This window comes from Natrix helvetica (genome assembly GCF_964273705.1).
Source record: "Natrix helvetica genome assembly, chromosome: 5".
In the NCBI taxonomy this organism is placed as follows: Eukaryota; Metazoa; Chordata; class Lepidosauria; order Squamata; family Natricidae; genus Natrix; species Natrix helvetica.
Genome location: NC_138551.1, coordinates 4,286,956 through 4,314,872, shown reverse-complemented (window position 1 = coordinate 4,314,872; position 27,917 = coordinate 4,286,956). Strand labels below are relative to the sequence as shown.

General features: G+C 50.4%; 1 protein-coding gene across 2 annotated transcripts; it reads right to left on the bottom strand.

Annotated features, from left to right (window-relative positions):
* Window positions 1–185: 185 nt before the first annotated feature.
* PTMA (prothymosin alpha) lies at window positions 186–16,758 on the bottom strand. 2 transcript variants are annotated; one of them, XM_081956145.1, is made up of 5 exons: window positions 16,439–16,758; window positions 11,456–11,524; window positions 10,094–10,190; window positions 3,439–3,512; window positions 186–1,242 (listed from the first exon to the last, which is right to left on the bottom strand). In XM_081956145.1, exons 1-5 carry the CDS (start codon window positions 16,481–16,483, stop codon window positions 1,195–1,197), a joined length of 333 nt encoding a protein of 110 aa, XP_081812271.1. In that variant the 5' UTR covers window positions 16,484–16,758; the 3' UTR covers window positions 186–1,194. The 2 variants fall into 2 exon arrangements, with proteins under 2 accessions (XP_081812271.1, XP_081812272.1); XM_081956146.1 differs by having other exon boundaries at window positions 10,100–10,190.
* Window positions 16,759–27,917: the final 11,159 nt, after the last annotated feature.

Sequence of the window (27,917 nt, the reverse complement as noted above, 5' to 3'; positions counted from 1 at the left end):
TAGAAACCTGACAACAGTAATGTTGGGTTCAACTGTGGTCGTTAAGTCGAGGACTACCTATACCATTAATGTAGGGGTTTTGTTTCCACTTTATCTAGGAAAAGTATCTGGGAAATCCTCAATTTACTTGGGTGGGTGGGAGGGGAGGTTAAAAAAAAAAACTACACAGCACTTGCGCAACCAGCTTTGTTAGAACAAGTCAGCAAAATAAAATTCCGGTTTATTGTTGGACAATATTGTTTTCACACATACATCAAACAGGCCAAAAGAAAAAAAAAATTAACAGCAACTCCTTAGACAAAAAAAAAAAAAAAAGAACGAAAAGGAAAAAAAAACCCTTTTTAATCTTTGGCCTTGTCATTTCATACAAACCCACTACTTTATGGTACAGGTAAAAGTACATACACACAAAAAAAAGTGTTACTGGAATGCTCAGCATAAATCTTGGACTCTTTTTTTTGCATTTTTGAAATTATTATTATTTTTTTTACAAGGTCTTTTTAAAAATTTTCTTCTCCTTTTGGGGGGGGGGAGATCATGTTTTTTGGACACGGTCACACAAGTAAAGTCGAGATTTTTTTGTTTTTGTTTTGATTCATTTATAGGAACGAAGGAAAGAAAGAAAGAAAGAAAAGAAAAGCACATTTCAAAAGCCCTTCCCCACCCCTCCCCCTTTTGGTCAAATCGGAGATCGCGTTAAAAATGGCTGACCTCATCACAATATGTACAAAAATATAAAATGTAAATAAAAAATACAAACAAATTCTCCTTTTTAAAGTTACTTTTAAGAAATCAAGCTGGGGCCTTGAACTTTACGGTGGGGAGGGGAAGGGAGGGAGGGGCACAGACTGCGTCACCCACCCCATTCACCCGTGACGGGGAAGGGAGGGAGGGAAGGAAGGAGGGAGATTTTGGGGGCTGGGGGTTGTTTTTTTACAAGTTGGGGGGAAAAAATGGCAGCTCTACGCCGTGCGGCTTTTACTGGGTGGTTTTTTTTCATGTTTGTTTGCTCTACTTTATGACGGTGACCATTAGCAACGAGGGGGACGTAATTTTTTTCTTTTTTTTGTAACAGAAAGTTTTCAAAGGTAAAAGTAGGTCACGCTGGCCTTTCTTTTTTTTAAAAAAAATCTTTCCTCTTCTTTTTTTTAAGTTTAAAAAAAAAGTTGTTTCTTTTTCTATTTATTCTACTCCCTAGTCGTCTTCGTCGGTTTTCTGCTTCTTCGGATCGACGTCGTCATCCTGAAAAAAACAGAAGGCGGGAAGGTGGTCAGAGAGCTCGGACGGGGAAAGGGGGTTTTCACTAGTTATAAATGGAATACTTCTCTGCCCCAGAAATCAAAAGTCCACCCCCCCCCCAACAACAAAAGAGAAACTCTGTCGCTCGGGGGTTGAACTGTGGGGCCCTTGGTGGCTCTTGTGGTTTTCTTGCAGACGTTTCATGACCCAACTAGGTAACATCATCAGTGCTAGAAGGGAGGATGACGACTGTGGGGTCCTTGGTGCTCTTTTTTCCTTTTAGACATTTTGTTATCCAACTAGGTAACATCATCAGTGTTAAAAAGAAGAGTGGAGGTTTGCTCTCGTTTTATATACAAAGGCTTGGAGTTTTGGAGTTATTACGGCAATTCCTTTATTAGGCTGCGGTTTACTATTGACTAAGGAACGCGGTAGCTCAGCGGCCAAGACGCTGAGCTTGTCGATCAGAAAGGTCGGCAGTTCGAATCCCTAGCACCGTGTAACGGAGTGAGCTCCTGTTACTTGTCCCAGCTTCTGCCAACCTTGCAGCCCGAAAGCACGTAAAAAATGCAAGTAGAAAATATAGGGATCTTTGGTGGGAAGGGAACAGCGTTCCATGCGCTTTTGGCGTTGAGTCATGCCCGCCACATGACTACGGAGACGTCTTCGGACAGCGCTGGTTCTTCGACTTTGAAAGGGAGATGAGCACCGCTCCCTAGAATCGGGAACGACTAGCACATATGTGCAAGGGGAAACTTTACCTTACTATTGATTGCTGATCTAGTTAGCTGATGCTAATCTTGGGGTGAATCTCCAACTTGCTTCTAACACTGATGAAGTTCCCTAGTTGGGTCATGAAACGTCTGCAAGAAAACCACCAAGCTCAGAGAGACCTCACAGCCCTCCTCCTCCTCCTCGCACTGATGCTGTAACCTAGTTGAGTAACAAACGTCTACAAGAAGCTTAGAGACGTACAAGGATGCCATAGGTCCATCTTTCTGTATTTTTCAGCAACGTTAACATCCCACCGCCTTCCTGACCCAACAGAATTCCTTGGGGATGTACACCAAGCTATGCAGGAAAACCATGTATATATCCTTTCACACCCCCAACTACCTTCCCTTCCCATTTCCTTGTTATTTTTCTGGGCGATTATCACATAAAACCTCCCCACAAGGGATAACGGCAGTTTCTAAATTATGGTAAATAAGCACTCAGTTCTCCACAAATTTTCCTAATGCCGATTTTTTTTTTGCTCTCTGGGTCAGACTACATCCTCCATCTTCCTCAGCCATCCTGAGGCCCATGCTAATTCCCACAACACTGTCAAAACTATTTACTAAGGCTGTACTACTATTCTTATCTTTCTTACTGCCACTCTTTTTCTACTTACTACTATAACTTTGTTGCTTGCATCTTTACGATTGGTATTGCTTTATTTAGTTTCCTAGCACGAGTTAGGTTTGATGGCTTATTTAGTATCCTGTGAGTATCACTAAATGTTGCACCTTAGGATTCACCATGAATGTCTTGTTATGATAAATTATATCTGGGCTTGTGGGAATACCATCCCGAAAATACACCAGTCGAGAGATGAAAAGAGATTAACCACAACAAGAGAAAGGGAAAGGAAGAGGAGAGAGGGGAAGAAAGAGGAAAAGAGAGGAAGGATGGAAGGGACAGAAAGAGAAGGAGAGAGGGTAGGGAGGGAAAGAAGAGAGGAGTAGGGGAGAGGTAAGTGAAGAAGGGAAAGGAGGAAGGAAGGGAGAAAAGAAAGGAAAACTAGAGTTGTGATAATACAAAATAGATGTACGGGGATGGTAAACAAAGCAACCCAGAAAGTATAATTTAACTTTTTATATGGGAAAACAAATGGGCAAAAGTGATAAAATATAAATAAGAACTATAATTATGTGAATGTTTACCTGTAACTGTATGTAAGAGAATAAAAATAAAAACCTTTAAAAAAAAAGAATGTCCTTTTATGACAACTAGGATCGTGATTTACCACTTATAGCTTTTTTGTGTACTTGCAGAATTTGGGCAACAAAAACGACAAAGCATTTTACATTTCTGTATTGTTTCCTTTGCACTTCTGCGTTTTACATGGCGATGAGCTATATGAAAAATGAGGAGTGGTAAAGATGGGGCTGAAACCTCCTCCTCCTCCTCCTCCTCCTCTCGGAGGGTTTGCCTCACCTCATCGTCCTCAGCTGCCCGTTTGCCGGTTGGACCTTCAGTCTCGTCATCTTCATCGCCATCTTCTTCTTCGCCTAGAGAAGGAAGGAGAGTTTGAGAAAGGAGCTCCTGGACCCAAACCGGCTTCTTCTGTTATCTGCATGCTTCCAGGCCCATCTCGGGGCTTTTCCCAAACCTGTGTCTTCAAAGAAGTCCCCACCTCCCCAGAGAAGAGACGGGCCCGGTTTATCTAAGCCAACATCCTGTTTCCCGTCCTCTGGCCAAACCAGATGCCTACAGGAAGCTTCAAAGCTTGTTGGAAGGGAAGGGAGTTCTTCCTGGGAAGCGTCTGGGGGGCGGGGGGGGAGGCTTTCATTCAAAAGCGGAAAAAAAAACCCCAGGACAAAAAATGTGTTGCTTTTCCAGAAACATTTCCGCTAGGAATTTTACCTGAAATTTATATATAGAGAGAGAAATGGGAGAGTTCCGTAACTTTTAAATGCTCAATATATCATACTAAATTTGGGGAAATAGTGTCAATAGTGGCAAAAGAGGAACTACGTGGCGCACAGATGCTTGTACCCAGACATGCTACATAAGGAAAGATGGCACACGCTTATTGGTGTAACTAAAAAATAATAAAACTTTTATTCGGGAGGCTCAGACAAGGGCTCTGTGTCGGAGACCGAGAGGGGGCCAGGGCCGACTGACAGTTATCAGCTGCCTTCGGAGTCAAGACATCTGTGGGGCAGAAGAACAGCTGGAGCCTGTTCCCAGCGTGCACATGCGCAGAGTTGCCAGACGAAAGGAACAGTTAAAGAACAGGGGTCGACTTGGGAGTAAGGCCACAGGTGGACGCTGAAGGGCCCCTCCCGGAGGGAATAAAATAGGAGCGACAGGGGAGTGGAGTTTGCAGGCGGCCACGAGTCCATTCCTGCATCCTTGCCAAGTATTGCGGCGTCTGAAAGATCTCGGCCTGGCCGCTCTCCAAGCCTGATAAAGGTCGGAAATTGTGAACTATCTTGAGAGACTGTGGGAGAGGAAAGACTTTGCTGGAGAGGAACTCACTGTCAATTAAATAAAAGGGGTTTATCGGGACGAAAACTCGGCTTCGTGCTGCTGGGGAAGCCTCGGTCAGAACACAACATTCCCCAGTACGGTTCCTTTCCAAACACAGGTAGTCCTCGACTTACGACCCCAAAGGAGACCAAAATTTCCATTGCCAAGCGAGATAGTCGTTAAGTGAATTCCTCCCTCCCCTTTTACGACGACGTTTCTCGCCACAGTTGTCGCATGAATTTTGCTGTGGCTGTTCAAGTTACTGACAACTGTTGCAAAGTCGACTCCGGCTTCCCCATTGGACTTTGCTTGTCGGAAGGTCGCCAAACGGGATCGCGCGACTATGGGGTCGTTGCAACCGCTGTGAACTGCAAGTTCAGTCTCCATCAAGCGTCTGGATTTTGATCACATGACCGTGGGGGATGGCTACAACGGCTGTTAAGCGCGGAAGTCACACGTCTCTAATTTTCAGTGGTCATAACTCCAAACAGTCACTAAGCAGACTGTTGTAAGCCAAAGACCAACTGTATACAAACATTTTTTTAAAAAAATGGCTCCCAAAAATTAGGCTGCATGGGAATAGTGTTTCCCCGAAAATAAGACAGGGTCTTATTTCAGGAAAAACATGGTATCACCACGCAATCTAATTTTGGGGAACTGCTTTAAAAAAAAAATTATGTGCTTGTGTGTACAGACAAGGGTCTTATTTTCTTTTGACCCCCGAAATAAGCACTTGGCCTTATTTTCGGGGAGGTCTTATTTATTTTTGGGGTGCAGGAGGCGGAGAGAGTGGTCACCCCATGCTTGCTGCTGTGTTGCAATATTTTCAGGGAGGGCTTATTTTAGCACATGCGCTCAAAAAGCCCAATGGGGCTTATTATCCGGGGGGGCTTATTTTCGGGGAAACAGGACAGGAAGTTGTTGCTGAACGCTTATCCGATGATTTCTACCACACATGAAATGGCTACTCAATTCATGTTTTCCCCCCCGGATCCCAGCTGCTCAAATCCTTGCAAAGGGGACGTTGGGTTAAGAGTTAAGCTACTAAGCGTTGGAGAAGGGAAGCTCTGCAATCAGTTCCTTTCAAGAGCCGTGGGGCGAAGGCCCTCTTCCGTGGGAAAGGCAGGCGGTCGGATGGAGGCCTTCCAACCAAGGCCGCCCGAGGCTCCGGGCAGCCAAGGGAGTCCCAGCCAAAACCACATTATTTCTGCATCTCTTCTCCACTATAAGCTTCTCTTTAATGAGGAAGGAGAGCCAGGACTCCGACTAGCTTGGGCACTAGCTTCCCAACCCTTTCCTCCCAAACTCAAGAGACAGGGGGGAGTGAGAGAGAAGAGAGGAGAGAGGAGTGAGAGCGAGAGAGAGAGAGAGAATAGAAGAGAGGAAGGACAGAGAGAGAGAACAAGAGGGAGAGAGAGATAAGAGGGAGGAGAGAAAGACAGGAGACAAAATAGGATGGACACAGAGAGAGGGGAGATGGAGGAGAGGAAAACAGGAAAGAAAATAGAAGAGAGGAAGGAAAGAGAGAGAAAAGGGAGAGACAAGAGGGAAGAGAGAAAGACAGGACAGAAAATAGAAGAGAGGAAGGACACAGAGAGAAAGACAAGAGGGAAGAGAGAAAATAGGAGGGACAGAGAGAGCGAAAAGAGGGAGGATAGGAAGACATGAGAGAAAATAGATGAAAGACAGAGGAGAGAGAAAAGGAAGAGAGACAAGAGTGGGAAGAGAAGAAAGAAGAAAAGAGAAAAAACAGGAAGGAGGGGAGGCAGAAAAGAAAGGGGAGGAGAAACAGAAAGGAGAGAGAAGGGGTGGAAAGGAGAGAGGGAAGAGGATAAAAAGACAGAGATGGAGGGGAGGAGGCAGAAGACAAAGGGAGAGGGAAGAGAGAGAAGAGAGAAGGGGAGAGAGAAGAGAGGAAGAAAAAAAATAGGGAGAAGTGGAACTGAACGCCACTTGATTCAAGAAAGGATAAAAAGAAATCAAGACACCCCAATCAGATGGAGAGGTAGATTCCCCCCCCCCCCCCCGATTCCAAGCCCCAGAGCTGGGTGGGGAGGGGTGCTTTAAGGCTCTGGGGATTTAAATAAATGGGCTCGCCTGACCCTTCCCGGAGAGGCCAATAATCTGTCTTAAGTGGCCTTGGGATCTGCAGGAGATTAGGGTCACCTGAGAATAACTTCCCCCCCCCCTTGCAAGATTAGCGTCTCCAATATCTTGGCACGCAAAGCCAATCCTGAGAAGGGGGGAGCAGCAGCCCAGACCCACCAAGGGGGTGGGGGAGAGGGGCTGGCAGTGCAAGGCATCCCACCCCCCCACCCCACCCCCGGCTTCCCGGTCCTTCCTCCTCCACCTCCATCATCAGCGGGCAGGGTATCTAGGCAACCATCCCCGCCTGGCAACCGAGATGCTAGAAAAACAAATAGCCGGGGATGCCAGAGGACTTATGGCGGTTCGATCGGAGCCAAATCGGAGCCAGCCATCTTTCGGAGCCCTGGCAGAGCCGCCTCCTTGACGGGCAGCAGGGTTGGCTTAGCAGGTCTGGCAGCTGGCATTTTGTGGGCATCTTCCAGTTGGCATTGAAGCCATTGACGGGGGACAGCCAAGCCGAGGGAGAAAACGTCCGCTGGGCAACTGCTGGGCATTCGGAGCTCCAAATATTTGCAGCTTTTCCAACCTGTGGCATCCAGGAAAGAGTCCCCGCGCTATAGTCCTCGACTTACAAACAGCTCACTTAGCGACTGTCGGAATTTACAAAAATGGACTTAGGACCGTTTTTCACGCTTTCAACCGTTGCGGCATCCACCGTGGTCATGTGATCGAGCGTCGGCTGCTTGGTGACGGACCCGTATTTATGACGGACCCGGAATCCCCTTTTGCGTCCTTTGGACAAGCAAGCCCAATGGCGGATTCGCTTAACAACCTTGTGACTAGCTTTAAGAAACGCAGCGATTCATTTCACCGCGTTACCAAGGAAAGTTGATAAACTGAGGTAAAATTAGCTGAATAAATGTTTCACCCAGTGTCGGAACTTTAGGGCTCAATGATGGTCGTAAGTTGAGGACTACCTGTGGGGGGAAATGCCACGTGAGGGACATTCCCCCACCCTCCCCGGGGCTCAAAAGGCTGGAGTTGCCACTCAAGGAGAGGGCAGCATCGTCGTTTTATCCCATGCGGTGGGGACGACGGACCTTTTCATTTTTAAACTCTTTTCGACCCATGAAAGATTTAAGCCGAAAACACCCAAACGAAGGTTGCGAAATTGCCAGGAGAATTCTGCCTAACCCCCAAGCAGGTGTTTCCCTCACCTGCACCAGCACTTTGCAAATACAGGCCTGCATGATCATACTGGCCAAAAATCCTGCCCAATTAACAACTTTGGAGTAGTCCTCGACTTGCAACCGTTCCCTTAGTGACCGGTTCCAAGTTACAACGGCCCTGGGAAAAAAAGGTGATTTAGGGCCGGTTTTCTCGGTTACAATGGTTGCAGCGACCCTGCTGTCACCGGATCAAAAATTCAACCCCTTGGCAACTGGCTCGTATTTATGACGGTTGCAGCGTCCCAAGTCACGGGATCCCCTCTTGCGACGTTATGAGAGGCAGAGTCCATTGGGGGGGGGGGCAGATTCGCTTTTACAACCAGGTGACTCATATAACAACTGCAGCATTTCGCTTCAGCCCCGGGATGCTAATTTAAGCACTGCAGCGATCTACTTAACAACGGTGGCAAGGAAGGTCGTAACGTGGGAGAAAACTCACTTAACAAATACCTCGCTTAGCAATGGAAAAAGCCCAACCGGCATCCTTTTAAGCTGCTTTTTTCCTAAGACTTTTTGGTCTGGAAAACTTCTTTTATTTAACACAAATCGTCTCAGCTTCTGAACGGCTCCTTAGCAGGAACAGTTTTTTTCATTTTGCCTTTTATTGATCTTAACTGTATCTGCTTTTATTGGCACTGTAATTTTAACAGGTTTTATGGATAGCTGCCCAGACAGGTCTGGCTTATGGAGTGGTTTTAAAAAAAACAATTAATAAATGTTCAACTCCAACAGAAGCTCCAGAATGAGGCCTTCTCGGTGCCAGAAGGCAAACAGTTGGGAAGAGAATGGCAAATAATATTAAAAAAAAAAAATGATAGGTAGTTTGGCCTACTGGGTAAGGCCTAGAAAACAGGAGGTGTTGAGTTCTAGTTTCGTTTTATGCAGGAAGGCTGGCTGGGTGACTTTGGGCCAATCACCAGGAGACGGTGAGTTCTAGTTCTGCCTTAGCCTGAAAGCCAGCTGGGTGACTTTGGGCCAATCATCATCAAGAGATAATAAATTCTAATCCAGGGGTGTCCAAAGTTGGCAACTTTAAGACTTGTGGACTTCAACTTCCAGAATTCTGGGAGTTGAAGTCCACAAGTCTTAAAGTTGCCAACTTTGGACACCCCTGTTCTAATCCCATTATTCACGTGAAAGCCAGCCAATTGGACTGACGTTGAGCCAATTACTGGGAGACGGTGAGTTCTAGTCCCCCCCGAAAGCCAGCTGGGTTCTCGTCATTCTCTCAGCCTACCCAGGGTTTGTTGTAGGAAGGCAACAGAAGAAGGAAGGTATGTGTGCATATATGAAAATAATAAATGTGGGAGCCAAAGGTGCTTTTTCAAGAGGAAACTGCACTTTCTGGTCCAGTTGTCCCTTGAAAGGAAAAAAAAAAAGCACCTTTGGGACACCTATAACCTGGATGACTGACAATTTTTGTAGACAATAAAGGTGGGATAAATAAATAAATCAAAACTTTTTTTTCCCCCCGAGAGAGATTCCTGGTTGGAATGAGAGCACTGTTGATTTGAAAGAGACAGGAGATATAAGCCTGCATTTAGCCACGGTTAGTCTCGACCTACCAGCTGCAATCAGGGTTAGAAGAAAAGGTTAAAAAGTAAACCCCGTTTAGAAGGAGGCAAGAGATTTAACGGAATAAAAGGTAAAGGTTCCCCTTGCATATATGTGCCAGTCGTTCCCGACTCTAGGGGGCGGTGCTCATCTCCGTTTCAAAGCCAAAGAGCCAGTACTGTCCGAAGACGTCTCCGTGGCCATGTGGCCGGCATGACTAAACACAGAAGGTGCACGGAACGCTGTTCCCTTCCCACCAAAGGTGGTTCCTATTTTTCTACTTGCATTTTTTACGTGCTTTCGAACTGCTAGGTTGGCAGAAGCTGGGACAAGTGGCGGGAGCTCACTCCGTTATGCGGCGCTAGGGATTCGAACCGCCGACCTTTTTGATCGACAAGTTCAGCATCTTAGCCACTGAGCCATCGCATCCCTCATTTAAGAGAATAGTTGCTATTAATTCCCCCCCCCCCCAAGTGGTTACACCTGGAGACTTCTGTGAATTCCAGTTCTTGGCCCCCTTTTTGCAAAGGCACACACAATCCTATTTAGCGGCTTTCCTCATGCCGAGATCACTCTCCCTGGTGCGTAAAAACACATTGACGTGTTCCTCATGCGCTATGCAAAAGGGCCACCAGGGGGAGCCAGCCCCCTCCAAACCAAGCGCAGGGTAAATCTTCTCCAACCAGGCGCCCTTCAGTTTGGATAAGACTACATTTCCCAAGGGAAGGGAGGGGAGTGGAATTTACCGTCACCTTCTTCCTCATCCTCCTCTTCGTCGCCAACCTCTTCCTCTTCGTCGTCTACCTCGTTGTCCGCCTCCTGCTCGCCGTTTTCCTCATTCGCCTTCGCGGAAACGAAGCACACTTAAAAAAATAAAAAAACCAAAACGGGGAGCCTACCAAACCCCCTCCCCACTTCACAACCAACCCCCTGGCACTTATAGGCCCTGGCAGACCCGTGGCCTGTAGCAAAGGCACCACTGTTGGGTGTCCCACAGCTGTGACCGAAGTAAGAATGGTCATTTACAAGGGCAGTTTGCGGAAACTAACAGGGAGCATAAGAAGAGGGGTAAACTTTGCTAAGAGACCCTCAACCCCTCACCCAAAGTTTCTGTAATACACCTGCCTATTACAAGTCAACTGTGGGGGGTGGGGAATAGCCAAACATCTATTGTCTCTATACCCGATGACTGATTCAGGAATTCTGGGAGTTGAAGTCCACAAGTTATAAAAGGGCCGTGGGTTTCTCTACCCCCCCCCTGCTCTGCATCATCAACTGGCTGGGGAATTCTGGGAGTTGAAGTCCGTACAAATATTCAAGGGACTACGGTTAAGATGCATTACTTTATACCCCCCGTTATCGATAAAATAATTTGAAATATGGGCCGGCGTTCCTTCCTTACAGGAAAGGAACTAATGAGGGGTTCACACATATCCTCCAAAACAGAATTTATTACCAGAATAACAAGAGTTGGAAGGGACCTTGGAGGTCTTCTAGTCCAACCCCCTGCCTAGGCAGGAAACCCTATACCGTTTCAGATAAATGGCTATCCAGCATCTTCTTAAAGACTTCCAGTGTTGGGGCATTCACAACTTCTGGAGGCAACTTCTGTTCCACTGATTCATTGTTCTCACTGTCAGGAAGTTTCTCCTCAGTTCTAAGTTGCTTCTCTCCTTGATTAGTTTCCACCCATTGCTTCTTGTTCTGCCCTCAGGTGCCTTGGAGAATAGCTTGACTCCCTCTTCTTTGTGGCAGCCCCTGAGATATTGGAAGACTGCTATCATGTCTCCCCTAGTCCTTCTTTTCGCTAAATTAAACCAAGCAGACTTGCCAGTTTGCAGAACCTGCTAATTCAGATTATTAAACTCTAATGGTTTAGGATCCCAGCCCGAACGGTCCAACTTATATCAAACATGCCTGGGAAGGTTGTGTGAGTGGGGAAGGAAGTGATGTCTCACAACAGGACCAAGAACGGAGACTCTGCGAAGTTTCTCCTACTTAGGAAAATTCAATCTGAGTTCTTCCAAGTTCCATTCCAATTCAATTATTACATGTTCCTGTCAACTGCCCCCCCCTTTCCCCAATTTCATCCCAGCCAAGATACTTACGGCGTTGCCGTTGGGGGCATCCTTGCCATTTTCTGTTTCTTCCACAACTTCCTTCTTTTCTTTCAAATCCTTAAAAGGGGCAAAAAGAAAAAAAAAAAGAAAAAAAACCAGGGTGAGTCATTGGGATTCCAGCTTCCCTGACATTATTGGCACAAATTCCCAGGCAGGGAGAATGACAAGACAACCCTTTTCCCTCCCCTCCCTTCTTTTTTTGGGGGAAAAAAAACATAAACACAACACAGACAAATAACTACTACGTAGGGTGGAGGCTTGTACGTTTCAGCTTCCTTTGCGGCCCCCAATTTCGTTCAATACAGCCAACACGAACCTCTCCAAGAAAGGGGATTAGGTAAAGGTTCCCCTCGCACGTATGTGCTGGTCGTTCCCAACTGTAGGGGGCGGTGCTCATCTCCGTTTCAAAGCCAAAGAGCCAACGCCGTCCGAAGACGTCTCCGTGGTCATGTGGCCGGCATGATTAAACACCGAAGGCGCACGGAACGCAGTTCCCTTCCCACCAAAGGTGGTTCCTATTTTTCTACTTGCATTTTTTTACGTGCTTTCGAGCTGCCTGGTTGGCAGAAGCTGGGAGAAGTCGCGGGAGCTCCCTCCGTTACGCGGCGCTAGGGATTCGAACCGCCGAACTGCCCGCCTTTTTGATCGACAAGCTCAGCGTCTTCACCGCTGAGCCACCGCATCCCACGGAGGGGATTAACCGGACTCAAAACTCTTCCCAAGGCAAAGTGCTTTCTTTATGTGTTTTTATTCATTTCATTTTTTTTTTCAAGGGCTCTCCATCTGCTTCCCCTCCCTACAAGCAAGCATGCAATAATTCCTTGGCGAGGCAGTTTGACCTGCCACTAAACAACTAACCCCCTCCTTCCTAAAAAACCCCTTGCATTGTTGTGTCTTGGCGTGTTCCAAGCTGCGAAGGCGAAGGGCACACTACAGATTTACGACAACACGCCTCCCCGCTCCCCACACCGGAAAAGGGGAGGGAGCCCTTCTATAAACACAATTCAGCGAGAACGCAGACTCCTGGCTCGCCTGCGGAGGGAAAAACAACAATGTGCCCATGGCAAGGACAGCCTGCCTTTTCCTTGGGCATTCTCCACGGACCTCAGCCGTGAATAAGGAAGCCCCCTTTTTCTCTCCCCACAGATTATTAAGACGAGCAGCTTCCTTAAACCTCTCAGGGCAGCACAAACAGCTTCCAGCGAAACCCAATTAGCAGCTTTAGACCACGCTGCCCGCCACCCCCCCCAAAAAAATACAGCTCACAGATCTTAGCTGCCACGTGCCTCAAAACAGTGGCCAAAAGTGGGACCGAGAATCAGGAATTCCCTTTTAAAAAACTCCCAACTGATCTACTTTTCCCAGGTTTTGCCCATCTCGTAGGGTTGCAAAAAAGCTGGGTTGATTTGTGACAATCTTTCTAGATAAAAGGTAAAGGTTCCCCTCGCACATCTGTGCTAGTTGTTCCCAGCTCTAGGGGCAGTGCTCCTCTCCGTTTCAAAGCCGAAGAGCCAGCGCTGTCCAAAGACATCTCCGTGGTCATGTGGCCGGCATGACTCAACTCCGAAAGGTGCACTGAACGTTGTTACCTTCCCTCCAAAGGTGGTTCCTATTTTTCTACTTGCATTTTTTAACCTGCTTCCGAAGTGTTAGATTGGCAGAAGCTGGGACAAGTCAAGGGAGCTTCCTCCGTTACGCGGCGCTTGGGATTCAAACCGCCGGCCATTCTGATCGACAACCTCAGCATCTTAGCCACCGCATCCCTAATTCCTCTAAAAAAAGCAAAAACGGCTTGCTCTGTGGTAGGGAAAGCAGCAAAATTGGTCGGAAAAGGAACCGATTTCCTAACTTTGAACTTTTTACTGTCGTGTCAAGGCTTTTATCTCAAGCAAAACCTGCCTTTGACGCAAAGGCCACAAAAGCTGTGATTACCGCCTCCAATGCCATTCCAAGATCACAATCCCCCCCCCTCCTTTTCCCTAGACAGCGTCTCCTAGAAAATCACCCACCAGAGCCTGCAGCTTACAAGCAACAACACGTTTGAAGTCAATGTTTACGTCTTTGACAAGATTCTGATAAGAGTCCCTGTAATTATAAGGCCGGGAAAAGCTGTTTACTGCTTTAAGGCCAGCCACAACAAGGAGAGGGACGGTCCTAAAGTTTTGATCTAGGCAGGGCAAAATGAGATGCATATTCGCAATAAAAAGAACACAAAAACAAAGGCCAAGTCCGGGCGTTGTGTATATCTTAAGAGGCACCATGTTTTATTAATAGCCCCCATCAATACAGAAGCCAGTTCAGAAGAATGCCATTTACTAACAAGAGAATACAAGCAGTAAAACAAAAGGCATAATAAGGCAGGCACATATATAACCCCAATAGGACTGCAGCTTTTAGCCAAAAACCACACACTGCCAAATGTGCATTGATGCACCAGTTATTAACTCCAAGCATTCCTAAGTGCTTCTGTCGGTAAGTATGTGTGTGTTTGTGTGGGTGTCTGTTTTATTTTGGCTTTGTTTTTCAAAGCTTTTATTTTGCTTTTCAAATGCCCATTAAAAAAAAAAAAAACACCCAAGCTTGCAGTAACAATATCCTCCTTCCTACAGGGGGCGCAAGAGGGGGGGGAGGCCCATCGCCCGGCGGCAAGCAAGGCCATGCGCCCTGGGCCAATTCAAACCTGCGCGCCACAGTTGGCGCCACTTCGATTGGCTAGCCGGCCCTAACCTCCCGAGGCACGCCGGGGAGCGTAGTTCTCGCCGAGCGGGAGAGCGCAGTCAAGGGGAAAGCGGCCGGCGAGCGAACTATGACTCCCAGGAGGCGTCGCGCGCGGGCGGGAGGGAGGGGGGAAAGAGACCGGAGCAGCAGAGAAAGCGGCACGTGGTGGGGCGGCTTTGGCTTTTACCGCTCGCTCGCTGTTTACTGCGGCCCGCAGACAGCCGGGGGCGGCGCTGGAGAGAAGAGCCGCCGCCCGCCTGGGAAATCAATCTCAAGCTCGTAAATGCATTTTAATGCCCAGATGCCGGGAGGAGCAGGGGGGAAAAAGCAGCGCAAGGCTTTCCCAGGACTGGGAATAAGCTAGATAGAAAGGGGGGGGGGTCGATACGCCCCCCCAATAAGGGTTTCCCCAAGGGGACATCCCCGATCCCCCTGCCCTCCCTGTCGAGATCCCCCTCCGCAGGTGGCGGCGGCCGCTTTTGCAACCTACCCCAACGGTGACCCTTTTGCGGGAACAAAAAGGCCCCCATACCTCCCCCCTCCCCGTCTAGGATCCTTTGATGGGTCAAATCCCCCGAACGATCGGCGCCGAGGAGGGGGGCTCCCGGTTGCCCCTTCCCACTGAAAAAGGGGGGCGGAATTGCGAAGCCCTCCCTCCCTCCGGCATCCCCGAGACTAACCAGACGGCGACCCCCCTCCTCCTTAAGGGGTTCCACCCAGGCGTCCGGCATCCAACAACGACGGCTGTTGCTACATTGTATCCCCCACCCGCGAAAGGGAAAATGCCCCGGGGGGGGGGGGAAACGGACCGGAACGAAGCCCTCTTTCCCTTTCGCACCGTCTGCTTTTCGGGGAAGGGGCTTCCCGAAAGCGCAGCATCGCCCGGTTGGCTCCGCGCAGTCCGGATTGGACGGGGGGGTCCGTGTCGTTTCCCCCACCCCCACCCCCGCTCCTCCTCCATCGGGACGCGCGAGTTCAGCCGGGCAGCTTCAAATCCGCCTTCCGACGTCTCCGCTTCTGCTTTCTCCCCCCCAACGTCGGAACTCCGGGGAAAAGCGGGGTTAGGGGCCATCGGAGTTCAAAGCCCCCCCCCAACTTTAGGAAGGAAGGGGGGGCAGAAGGAACCTCAAAAGACCCCCGTTTTTCTCCCCCGAGTCCCGATTCAGCCCTCGGAACCCCGTCGGGGGTCGCCTTGGCTCCCTTCCCGTGGGAAAAGGGGTTTTTTGGACCGGAGCGATCGCCCCGAGGAAAGGCACCGGGAAGCAACAGCAGCCGCGACGCGCTCTGCCTGCTGTAAACAAAGAAGCGCGCCGGCCGGGCAGAGCCCTCAGAGTGCCCGCTCGGACGGCCGGGCAGAGCCATTTCAAGGGTTTTCCTTCCCTTCCCCACCGCCTCTTCTCCTCCGCCTCCTCCTGCCAAACCGCTTCCGATCGTCTCCCGGGCCAGCGGGGGTCGCCGAGCGGTTTCCGCGCAATTAGCCCCGGCCAATTAGGGTAACGAGGGAGGGGGACGCGCACAGACACGCACCGCTGGCACCCCAAGGGGGGTAAAGTAAGGCAGGTAGCGAGGGAAGGAGAGATGGGAAGCCGAAGCCGAGTTCCGGTTCAGGTGCGCGGCAAAGGAGCCAAGCCGGCGCCTGCGATCGTCGCCCTCCGGCCGGCCTCCCTCCCTCCCTCCGCCCGGCTCGCCTCCGGTTCTTCCACCCGCCGGGCACAAAAGGGAGCTTTGAAGTTGGCCGCGTCTGTCAAAGACCCCCCCCCCCTCTCTCAGCCGCCTTTCTTTTTTTTCGATGGGCAAAGCGCTGCCCCTCGATCCGAGCCTGCAAAGCGGGTAAGGGAAGGGGAGATTAAAAGCCCGGGACGGTCCGCGAAACCACCTGCCTGCCCACCTTCCGAGGGGTTTCCGGGCCGGGGGGGGAGAACACCACCCCCCTCTTCCCCGATCCACGCTAAGGATGCCAGGCCGGCGAAGGGGAAAAGAAGCCGGGCAAAGCGCCGCTGGGCAAACAAAGAGAGGAGGAAGCCCAGCGGAGACACACACGAGTGCAACGCCGCCTCCGCCGCCGCGCGTTGCGGGGAAGCGAAAGCGCAAGGAAAGGCATTGCACACACGCGCGCGTGCAAGACACACACACAAAAAAAACCCGCGCGGATTTTCCAAGGGAAAAAAAAAGCCGGGATGGCATCGAAGGGAGGAGGGGGGGTTTGCAAAGCAGCCGATCCGAAGGCAAGGAAGCCTCTCTTCCCGGGCTTACCTTGGTGGAGATCTCGGAGCTGGTGTCCACGGCTGTGTCTGACATGGCTGGAGCGGGGGAGGACGGGGGAAAGAACCGTGCGGCGGTGGCGGCGGGAGCGGAGGAAAAGCCCGCGACTGTACAAAAAAAGGAAAGCGCCGGCAGAGATCCGAGGGCGCGTACGGAGCGGCTTGGCTTGCCAAAGGCGGAGGGAGGAGGATGGCAGGAGGAAGAGGAGGATGGGGATGAAGAAGAGCGAAACCCCGCGACGACTTAGCGCAGTCCGACAAACGCGGGGGCAGGAACAATGCAAAGATGGCTTTGGATGCCAGTGGAGGGCTCACGCGGTGCCGTCGCCTTTTATATAGGGGAGTGGGCGGCGCGCGCCCTCCCCTCGCCGGCCCCGATTGGGCGGCCCGGGAGAAGCCGAGCGCGCCCATTGGACGAGCGGCCGGACAATGGGGCAAGGCTGCTGGCGGGCCGTCGGGGGGCCGCTTTGGGCCCTCCCTTCCCTCCTTCCTTCCCTCCCCGCGCAAAGAGAAGGGGAGGGCGGAGGAGGAGGAGGCTTGGCTTGCAAAACCCCCGCGCGCAGGAGGGAGGCGCTGCGAAAGGCCGCGCAGCCGGAGAGAGGGAGGAGAAGAGCTGCCCCCGCTTCTCTTGCATGGGAGAGGGTTGGGGTGGGTTTTTTTGCAAGGGCGCATGCGCAAAACCGAGAGTATTGTTGGATCGCGCGGGGCGCCCGCAGACGGAGCGGACCGACCGTCCGGCCAAGGTCGAGCTGGAGGCCGTCTCCGGATAGCCTCTCGCCTCATTCATTCCGGCAGCTCCCTTTGAAGTTGCAAAACCGCCGTTCGCAGGCTGTGCACCGTTCCCCTCGACGGCCGGATGCGCGATCTTACGGGCGGCCCCGTCGGGGAATACGCGCGCACTCCCAGCTTGACAACATTCCCACCTCTTGCGCACGCGCGCCGACGGAAAGAGAAGGGGGAGCGAGACAAAGGGAGAAGGACTCGCGCGGCCCCGACGGGCGCCCGCGAGTGTTACACGTGGGAACACGCTCGCTTGCGTGTTCATGGCAGGGGAGGGGATTTAACTCGCTGTCCGCTTTCCCCCGCTTTTTTTTTTTTTTTTGCAAAGAAGGCTGACCTGATTCGCTTTCTCCAGCTTTGTAGAGCGAACCCTCCCTCCCTCCCCCGTCCCCAAAAGGCCAAAAAAGCCCTTGCAAAGCTGAACGCGCGTTTCTTCCCCTTCTCTCCCCCCCCCGTCGAGGAATCTTATCTAGCCAAGCAAAGCCGGCGGGACGGTTCTTCTCTCCGCCTCCCTCCCTCCCCGCCCTGTTAAGTTTGCAAAGGTCGTTAAACGCTTGCAATTGCACCGTTGCAAAAAAAAAGAACAAAAGGGGATGGCATTGCACAGCAACCCCCCCAAAAGTCCAAAGCTACGACGAGTCATCGTCGTTCCCCGGGCATCTTAGCTTGCAAAAAGACCCGGTCGTTAAACGCTTCCAATTGCACCGTTGCAAAAGAAAAAAAAAAGGGGGGGGTTGCACAGCAGCCCCTCTAGCCCGCCCCCCAAAAGCCGGCCCAAATCTACGACGGGTTCCCCTCCCCCCTTACGGGCATGTTATCTTGCAAAGAGAATCCGTCGTTAACTGCTTGCAATTGCACCGTTGCAAAAGAAAAAAAAGGGGGGGTTGTACAGAAGCCCCCCCCACCTCCCCCAAAACAGTCCAAAGCTACGAAGGGCTTTCTCTCCCCCCCCCCGGTATGGTAGCTTTTGCAAAGAGAATCGGTCGTTAAACGCTTGCAATTGTATCATTGCAAAAAAAGGGGGGGCATTGCACAGCAGCCCCCCAAGCCCTTCCAGCCCACCCCTCCAAAAAAACAGCGTAGTCCAAAACTACGACGGGTTTCCCCCCCCCAAAAAAATGGTTACTTGCAAAGTTGGGGGGTTTGCAAAGCGGGGGGGTTGCATTTCCGGGGGCGGCTTCTCACAACCCCCCACCCCAGGGATTCCAACCCCCTCCGGCATGCAAAGTGGGAAAATGTGCTCGCTTTGCTCTCCCCCCCTCCCCGCTTGCCATAATAACTAATGGAGGCGGCAGAAAAAGGCAAGACTTGCCACACTTAAGATGGCGCCGGGCGCCCTTGCCCGAGGTACCAGTCGGTGCCGTCGCGCAGCCGAGCCGCCTAACGGGCTGCGTCTCGTGCAGACGTCTTCTCCGCGGCCGCCAACATTCCCTTTTCGGGGTCCCAGGTCCGGGACCGGCTCTAAAGAAATCTCACCTTGTCTCGATAGCTTTTTTTGGGGGGGGGGTGCCACACTCAAGATGGCCGTCGCAGCGCTCGTCCGCCTCTGGCTCACGGAAGGCGGGACGCCGAACTCCGGCGGTGCTCATTCGCCAGGAGGGCCGAGCGAACACAATGTTGACGCTTTGCGGCGGATCATTGGACGCGGCGGCTGTCACTCGCGGTTAAAAGTGCGGGGGAAAACCGGGACGGCCGGATAAGGGACTCTAGATGGAACGGAGTCGGCTTGGTTGAAGGTTGCTGTTGGTCGCCATCGCCGGAGGGGCGAAAGTCGCATTTTTACAGGCGGGTGACTTAAAAAATGCGGCGCTGAGTTCAGGAGCTCGCATTGCAGAGCCCACGTGGCTTATTCGGGGTGCATCTCTCTCCTCCCTCCTTTTTTTTTTGAAAAGCGTCCGGCTAACGACTTTTTGCAGAGTTTCTGATTTTGCAAAAGTTTGAAAAACAAAGATAAGTTCCACCTGTAAAGTCCCCGACGATCACGGGACGCTCCTGAGTTATTTATGTGTTTTAATTTTTCCGACGCAGCGTGCGATCTCTTGGACCGCACCATCCGTTAAAATGGGAAGGGTCCCTCGAGGCCATCCATCCCCACCCCTTTCTTGGTGCAGACATCTAAACGGAAGCAGCCCAGGAAGCCTCTCATTGGCCATCCCATGATCGGGGAGCCCTTCCGCCTCTCTGGTCCTGAGTTCAGATCCCACCCCACAGCCTTGGTTTTGTGTAATGCAAAGCATTGTATTGGTAGTCCTCCACTTAAGTCCATTTAGCGACGGTTCAAAGTCGCCATGGCACTGAAAAATGGGACTTCATTTTTCATAGTTATGACCTGTGCAGCATTCCCCATAATCATGGGATCAGATACTTGGCAACTGATTCATATTTGCTGTGCCCCGGGCTCACACGATCCCCTTTTGCGACTATTGGATAAGCAAAGGCAGCGGGGAAGTTGGATTCACGTAACACGTGACGAACTTAACAACCGAAGTGATTTGCTTAACAACTGTGGCAAAAAAGGTCACAAAATACAGCAAAATTCACTTAACTGCCATCTCAGTTAACAACGGAAATTTTGGCTTCAGCTGTGGTCGTAAGTCAAGGACTACTTGTACTGTTCCATAAACTTGGGTTTGTGCAAAACCTCAAACCGGAAGCATTGAGCATTTCATGAGAAGTTAGCCATGATAGCAGTCTTCAGTTGTTGTGTGAACGAGGCGTTGTGTCAAACTTCAGTGGTGTTTGGGTATCTCATGTTTAAGTATAGTTTGCGGGAGAGTCAAAAAAAGTCACAAGTGATTGATGTTTCACCAGTGTGGTAGGATGCACATAACAAGAGACGGGGACTTTAATTACGTCGTGATCTTGATTTTTTGGAACCCTAAGCAGGGGTGGAATTCAGCCGGTTCGCACCGGTTCGGACGAACTGGTAGTTAGAGACAGCTGGTGGGTCGCTATCCTGTCCTATATAGTTGCCGTCTTTTTAATGCATTGTGCATGTGTGCAAAGCCCTCTCGCGAGCGAAGCTATCCTGTCTTATACAATCGCTGTATTTCTGACGCAGAGCACATGTGCGCAAGGCATGCGCGCATGCGAAGCTACCCCATCCTATACAATCACTGTTTTTGACACAACGTGGCATATGTGCAAGGCGCGTGAGAGAGCGAAGCTACCCCATCCTATACAATCACTGTTTTTGACACAACGTGGCATATGTGCAAGGCGCGTGAGAGAGCGAAGCTATCCCATCCTATACAATTACTGTGTTTCTGATGCAGTGCGCATTTTCGATTCTGGGCGAACCGGTTGTTAAAATTATGTGAAGGCCACTTTTGACCCTAATCTCCCCTGCTCTCTCCATCAGGCCAGCTATGGGACAATGGTCCCAAAAGTCAGAATGGCAGGTGCAACAGAGGAAACTTTCACAGGTGTGAAGATGCTACCTTTTTTCATGCCCCTCCTCTTTTTATGCAGTACACCCCACTCCTGAGGGTGTGCATTGTGTTACGTGTTTAGTCCTTACCAAGGGACAGTGTCACAATATTTCTCAGCCTTGGCAACTTTAAGAGATGTGGACTTCAACTCCCAGAATTCCCCAACCAGCATAGCATAGCATAGCATAGCTGGCTGGCGAATTCTGGGAAGTGAAGTCCACACCTCATAAAGTTACTAAGATTGAAAAACACTAATTCAAGTGTTGTTTGAATCCATCAATTGCATCAATCCAGTAACTAAATTAGGTATATTATGCCAAAAAAGGGGGACATTTCCTTCCTTCCTCAAGGTCACGGCCTTTTTAAGAATAAATAAATCTCAGGCCTTTAGAAGTACAGTAGAACCTCTGGTGGTTACAACCATAATTAGTTCCACAACTTTGGTTGCAAAGAGATTCATTCGTGACCCAAACCTAATTTTTGGAAATGTGGTAGTGTGAAGCCGTTACCATGGCAACTCCACTGTGCTGCACAGTAGAAGCCATTTTACAGCAGTACAATAGAAGCCATTTGAAGGCACAACAGACTGTACCTTAACAGAACACACACCCCAGGGGGTTTTAGGGGTGTCTTACCCCCACAGTATTTTTTTTCCAGAGAGTAAGTCATCTGTGTATTAAGTTTGGTTGAAATTGCTCCAGGCGTTACGGAGTTATGCTGGAACATACCCACACACAGCTGTATATATATAAATGGCTTTCTGCCTGGATGCCTCCTAGGGTGAGCCGAAAGACAGAAAAAGGGAAGCAGTATGCTCCCTCCCATATTTGGGCATACCAGGGGTTGTGACACGATACATATAGATATTTCCTGCTTAGCCAGGGGGTTGGACTAGAAGACCTTCAAGGTCCCTTCTAACTCTGCTATTGTATTGTATTGTATTGTGTGTGTGTGTGTGTGTGTGTGTAAGATTTTTTTTTTAATTCCCTCTTATTCCTGCAGACCCGGCAAACATTAGTGCTGTATTTTGAGCAGCTGGTTGAAAACTTGGCAAACTTTTGTGCACACACCTCCACACAGGGGAGCCAATAAGTTTGAATGTGCTTCTCTGAAAGGAATGGGGCCAGATTGAGATCTCAGGGGTAAGACTGTAAATTGACTAACATTGGGAACCCTAAAGCGATGATGATGGTTTTTGCTTCTGTTAAAAGATAAAAGCCAGAGGCTACGTTCAGACAACACCCCTAACCAAGACCTTAGCAGAGCCGTTTCCCTGGTGTAAGTTCACTTCGGGTCAAACTTTTGTCCTTTTCTTTTGAAGTGCTTTTTAAGCTGTCTTCTTTTTTTTTTCCAGCCAGATGTGAGAATGGTTTGGCCGCCAAAACACAAATTCGTAAGGACAGACCTGCGTGTCTTTAGTTCGTGTGAAAAGCAGTCTGGCCTCAAAAGAATCAGGATAGAACTGGAAGGGGACCTTGGAGACCTTCTAGTCCAGCCCCCTGCTCAAGCAGAAGATTCGACACCAGGGATGGCTGATCTTTTTGTCCTCACGTACCAAAATCGCGGGCACGACAGCATGGGCGCATGTGCCCACAACGCAATGTGCCCTGCAGCTGTGCATGCGTGCATAACACACACACACACACATACGTGCCCATGCACGGACCTCCAGCAACACCCCCGTGCATGCACGCAACCCCCCTGTGCTCTATTTTGGGCCTAGCAGGCCTCCCTGAAGCCTCCTGAAATGGAAAACATGGCGCAGGGAGTGGAGGGACGCAACCCCCACACTCCCCCCACACTCCGCGCAAGCCAACGTGGCCCTGTCGCGCACGTAACCCTGTCGCACATGTGCCAGACATTCGCCACCACAGTCCTATACCATTTCAGACAATTGACTGTCCAGTATCCAGTGAACTGACTTATTGAAAAGAGGGTACAGAGTGTTAACAAACATATTGTTATTTTCTTTCCATTATTACTTTTTTCCCCCTTTATTTTTCCAACTAAATTTTGATATACAGGTAGTGCTCCATTCGTTTAGCGACTGTTCGAAATTTTAAGGGCACTAAAAAAGCATCTTCACATTTAACGACCATCGTGACAACACCATAGTCGCGTGATCAAAACTTGGGCCCTTGGCAACTGGCATATATTTACTGTGGTTACAGCATCCTGGGATCAACTCTGACCTTCCCAGTTATCTTTGGACAAGCTGTGTCAATGGGAAATTCCCGGCTTTCAATCTAGGTTAATGTCAGGTGTGTTGCCAAGGGAAACTTGCATCATCCTCTAATCCTGGTTTGTGGTGAAATAAGGGTTAAGAAGGATTTATTTATTTATTTTATTTATTACTTGAACTTATTAGTCGCCCCCTCTCCCCACAGGGACTCGGGGCGACGTACAAAAGTATTATATAGCGTACAGAGGAGGTAAGAATAAATAAATAAGTTACAATACCTAAAAAAGTTAAAACCCCAATGAAATTAACCCTTAAAAACTAAAATTACCAATTAAAAATGCCCTGGGCTGGAGAGGTTGTAGTATTATGCCAGGTCAGCTAGTCGAAACAGGTAGGTTTTCAGCTTCATACGGAAGGAGCGAAGGTCGGTTGTTGGCCTGATGTCTGGGGGGAGGTCATTCCAAAGGGTGGGGCCCACTACAGAGAAGGCCCTACTCCTGGGCGCTGCCCTCTGGCACTCTCTGGAGGACGGCACCCGGAGTAGTCCCTCTCTGTGTGAGTGGACGGGTCGCAGGGATGTATGGGGCAGGACGCGATCCCGCAGGTAACTAGGCCCTGTGCCATGGAGCGCTTTGAAGGTGGTAACCAGCACCTTGAAGCGCACCCGGTAGGCCACAGGAAGCCAGTGCAGCTCGCGCAGGATAGGTGTTATATGGGAGAACCTCGATCTCCCCATAATTACCCGCGCGGCTGCATTCTGGACCAACTGCAGTCTCCGGGTGCACCTCAAGGGGAGCCCCATGTAGAGAGCATTACAGTAGTCCAGGCGAGACGTCACCAGCGCGTGAGTGACTGTGCGCAAGGCCTCCCGGTCCAAAAGGGGCCGCAATTGGCGCACCAGGCGAACCTGGTGGAACGCCCCCCTCGCCACGGCTGCCACATGATCTTCCATAGACAGCCGGGCATCAAGGAGGACGCCCAAATTGCGCGCCCCTTCCACTGGGGCTAATTGATCATCCCCGATGGCCAGCGATGGCATATGCTGGTTGAACCGGGAAGCCGGAAGCCACAGCCACTCTGTCTTGGAGGGGTTGAGCCTGAGCCTATTGTCATCCATCCAGACCCGTACGGCTTCCGGACACCGGGACATCACTTCAACAGCCTCGTTGGGGTGGTTTGGGGTGGAAATGTACAGCTGAGTGTCATCAGCGTACAGATGGTATCCCACCCCAAAACCACGGATGATCTCGCCCAGCGGCTTCATATATATGTTGAACAGGAGAGGCGAGAGGATCGACCCCTGTGGGACCCCACAGATAAGGGGCCTCGCGGTCGACCTCTCCTCTCCTGCCAACACACATTGCGTCCGGTCAGAGAGGTAAGAGCGGAACCATCGTAATACGGTGCCCCCGACCCCCAACCCCTCCAGACGGCGCAATAGGATACCATGGTCGATGGTATCGAAGGCCGCCGAGAGGTCTAATAGGACAAGGATGGAGGAACAACCCCCATCCTTTGCCCTCCAGAGATCATCCACCAACGCGACCAAGGCTGTCTCCGTGCTGTGACCGGGTCGGAAGCCGGACTGGCGCGGGTCTAGATAATCAGCTTCCTCCAGGTGGCGCGGAAACTGCTGAGCCACCACACTCTCAACAACCTTCGCTAAGAAAGGAAGGTTGGAGACAGGACGGTAATTTGCTAGCTCCGTTGGGTCCAGAGAAGGCTTCTTGAGCAGGGGCCTCACCACCGCCTCTTTCAAGGCGGTTGGTAAAAGGCCCTCACCCAGCGAAGCGTTCACCAGCCCCAGTAGCCAGCCTCGTGAGCCCTCCCAGGAGGCCAGTACCAACCAGGAGGGACACGGGTCCAATAAACATGTGGTGGCTCGCAGTCGCCCGCGCAACCTGTCCAAATCTTCAGTGACAACAGGGTCAAACTCCTCCCAGCATGGTCTCTCAAGACTAGCCTCAGACGTCCCCACTGGAGCACTGAGGTGGGTCCATCCCCTTCGGATCCGATCGATTTTATCCTGCAGGAACTCTCCAAATTCCTCTGCCCGGCCCAGCAATGGGGGGTCCCGCTGCCCCTGTGACAAAAGGGAGCGGGTCACCCGAAACAGGGCGGCAGGGCGGTTCTCTGCGGACGCTATAAGGGTGGCACAATACTGACGTTTGGCCACTCTTATTGCCACAAGGTAAGTCCTTACGTAGGCTCTTACTTGTGCTCGGTCGGATTCGGAGCGGGAGGACCTCCACTTGTTCTCTAGGCGTCTCCTAAGGCGTTTCATCGCCCTTAGCTCCCCGTTAAACCAGGGGGCCCGGGTAGATCGTGGCCATCGGAGAGGCCGCAAAGGCGCCACCCGGTCTAAGGCACCGGCGGCCGCATTATTCCACGTGGCTACCAGGTCCTCTGCCCGGGGGCGGGGCAGGTCTGCAGGAGGTGGCCCAAGCTCTGCCTGGAACCTATCTGGTTCCATCAGACGCCTGGGGCGGAACCATCTGGGATAGTCTGGTTCCGCCTCCCCGCGGTGGGGAGCAGCGCCAGGGAAGTCCAGCTGGAGAAGTGAGTGATCTGACCATGACAGGGGCGTGATGACTAAATTCCCTCTTCCCAGATCACTCGTCCACTGGTCGGAGACAAACACAAGATCCAGTATGTGGCCTCTTTCGTGTGTGGGGTCCTGAACTACTTGAGTCAGATCCATGGCTGTCATGGAGGCCATGAATTCCCGGGCTGCCCCGGATGCCTCTCCCGTCGATGGCAGGTTAAAATCCCCCATCACTAATAGCTTGGGGGTTTCAACCGCCATCTCCGTGATCCGCTCGAGGAGCCCGGGCAGGGCCGTTGATGTATGGCGGGGAGCCAGGTATACTATCAACAGGCCCAGCTGACTCCCTGGGCCCCATTTCACGCCCAGAGACTCACAACCAGATATCTGCGACACTGGAGGACTGACGAATTCAGATTGGAGGTTTTTCTGTTATCCACAAATTGAGACTCTCCGGATGCGTGACAACCATTGGTGGGTTGCAGGCGGTACTCTCCGGCATGGGCATCCCGGAGCCTGCCCGGAGCACAGGATACCGTTCCGGTTGGGTGCTCCGGAGGGCCCGCCCGCCCGCCCGCCCGAACTCCTTACCGGTCCTTTAAGTCTTCGGCGCTTACAAGCACGTGCACGGCGCGTACAGCGCCTGCGCTCCACTCTGCTGAGCAGCTGGAGCATTGCGGAGGCTCGCGGAGGCACTAATACACATGCGCGCGCTGCGCATGAACATGTGCACGCCGCCAGGCCCGTTCCAACCCAGGGGTGAGTTCCTACCAGTTCTAACCTTTTCTATAGAAGAGATTCCACAAATCTACCGTGCCGTTTAGAACCGGTCCCAGCTCCCTCCCCCTGCCCGTCCGCACATCATCAAGATGAAGAGCAAGAGGAGGAATTCTGGGAGCTGAAGTCCACAAGTCTTAAAGCTATCAAGTTTGAACACCCCTGGGGTTTTTTTCCTAAAGGGTTAGGGGTGCAAGGGTCTTGTAACTTGACAGCTTTAAAACTTGCACACTTCAATGCCAGAGTTCCTGAGCCAACATGACTGGAGGAGGAATCCTGGGAGTTGAAGTCCACAAGTCTTAAAGCTGTCAAGTTTCAACACCCCTGTTTTTTTTTTCTAAAGGGTTAGGGGTGCAAGAGTCTTGTAACTTGACAGCTTTAAGACTTGCACACTTCAATGCCAGAGTTCCTGAGCCAACATGACTGGAGGAGGAATCTGGGAGTTGAAGTCCACAAGTCTTAAAGCTGTCAAGTTTCAACACCCCTGTTTTTTTTTTCTAAAGGGGTAGGGGTGCAAGGGTCTTGTAACTTGACAGCTTTAAGACTTGCGTGCTTCAAATGCCAGAGTTTCTGAGCCAACATTTTGGTTGCTAAGCAAGAGTGTTGTTAAGTGAGTTTCACCACATTTTATAAGTTGGCCACGCCCACCCAGTGACATGGCAGGCAAGCCGCTCCCACAAAGTCACATGGCCAGCAAGCCACTCACACAAAGGCCACACCTACAGAAGAGGTTGTAAAAAAATTTGAAACCCACCACTGGTTAAGAGGTACACTAATTTGCATGTTCAGGCTGGTAACAAGTCTTCAAAAGTCTGACATTTTTTCAAACATCAAAGCAGTTCCTCAGTCATGCACCCAGTTTAAAAAGATTATTATTTGTTGTTGTGGTTAATCTTTGGTGAGATTCACAGCCTTTGGGGCTGGTTGGTAGCCTAACAGCTCGAGTCCTAACCAAGGACCTAGGAACTGTTAAGGTAACGTCGGAGGATATAAGTTGTTCCAAGTAGGGAGGTTTTTTATAGAGTTTGAATGTTCAAGTCAGGTAAATTTAGAATTTTCAAATAGCGAGGCAGCCCTTTAGATATTGCTCCAAGGGCTCCAATTACAATTGGGATAACACATGATTTCTTTTTCCACAGTCCCTCAACCTCAATTTCCATTATTATTATTATTATTATTATTATTATTATTATTATTATTATTATTATTATTATTATTATTATTATTATTATTATTATTTACTTTATTCATTAAACATGAAACTCAGCCAACTGAACATTCAAAAATCCATCACAAATACCACTGACTGGTGCTAATGGTTGATACGGTTTGCTGCCAGCGTCCTAGGGATCAGCCAAGGACCTTCTTAAAAGTATAAGATGTTCCGAGTAGCGCAGTTTTTTGCAGTTCCGCTGGTGTTATTGCAGGAAGCTGCAATTTGTGGATGTATCTTGTAAAATTCTTGGACATGGTGCCAAGTGCCCCGATGACAATGGGTATCACTCTTACATGCTTCATCCATAGCTGTGTAGTTTCGATGGCCAGGTCGCAATATTTCATGATTTTTTTCTAGTTCTTTTTCTTTGACTCTGGCATCTCCAGGAACAGCGATATCAATACACTGTACACTTCGGCCCTCTACAACCGTGATCTCTGGCGTGTTGTGCTCCAAATGATGATCTATTTGTATTCGAAAGTTCCACAAGATCTTCACCTTCTCATTTTCGATAACTTTTTCCACTTGATGTTCCCATGA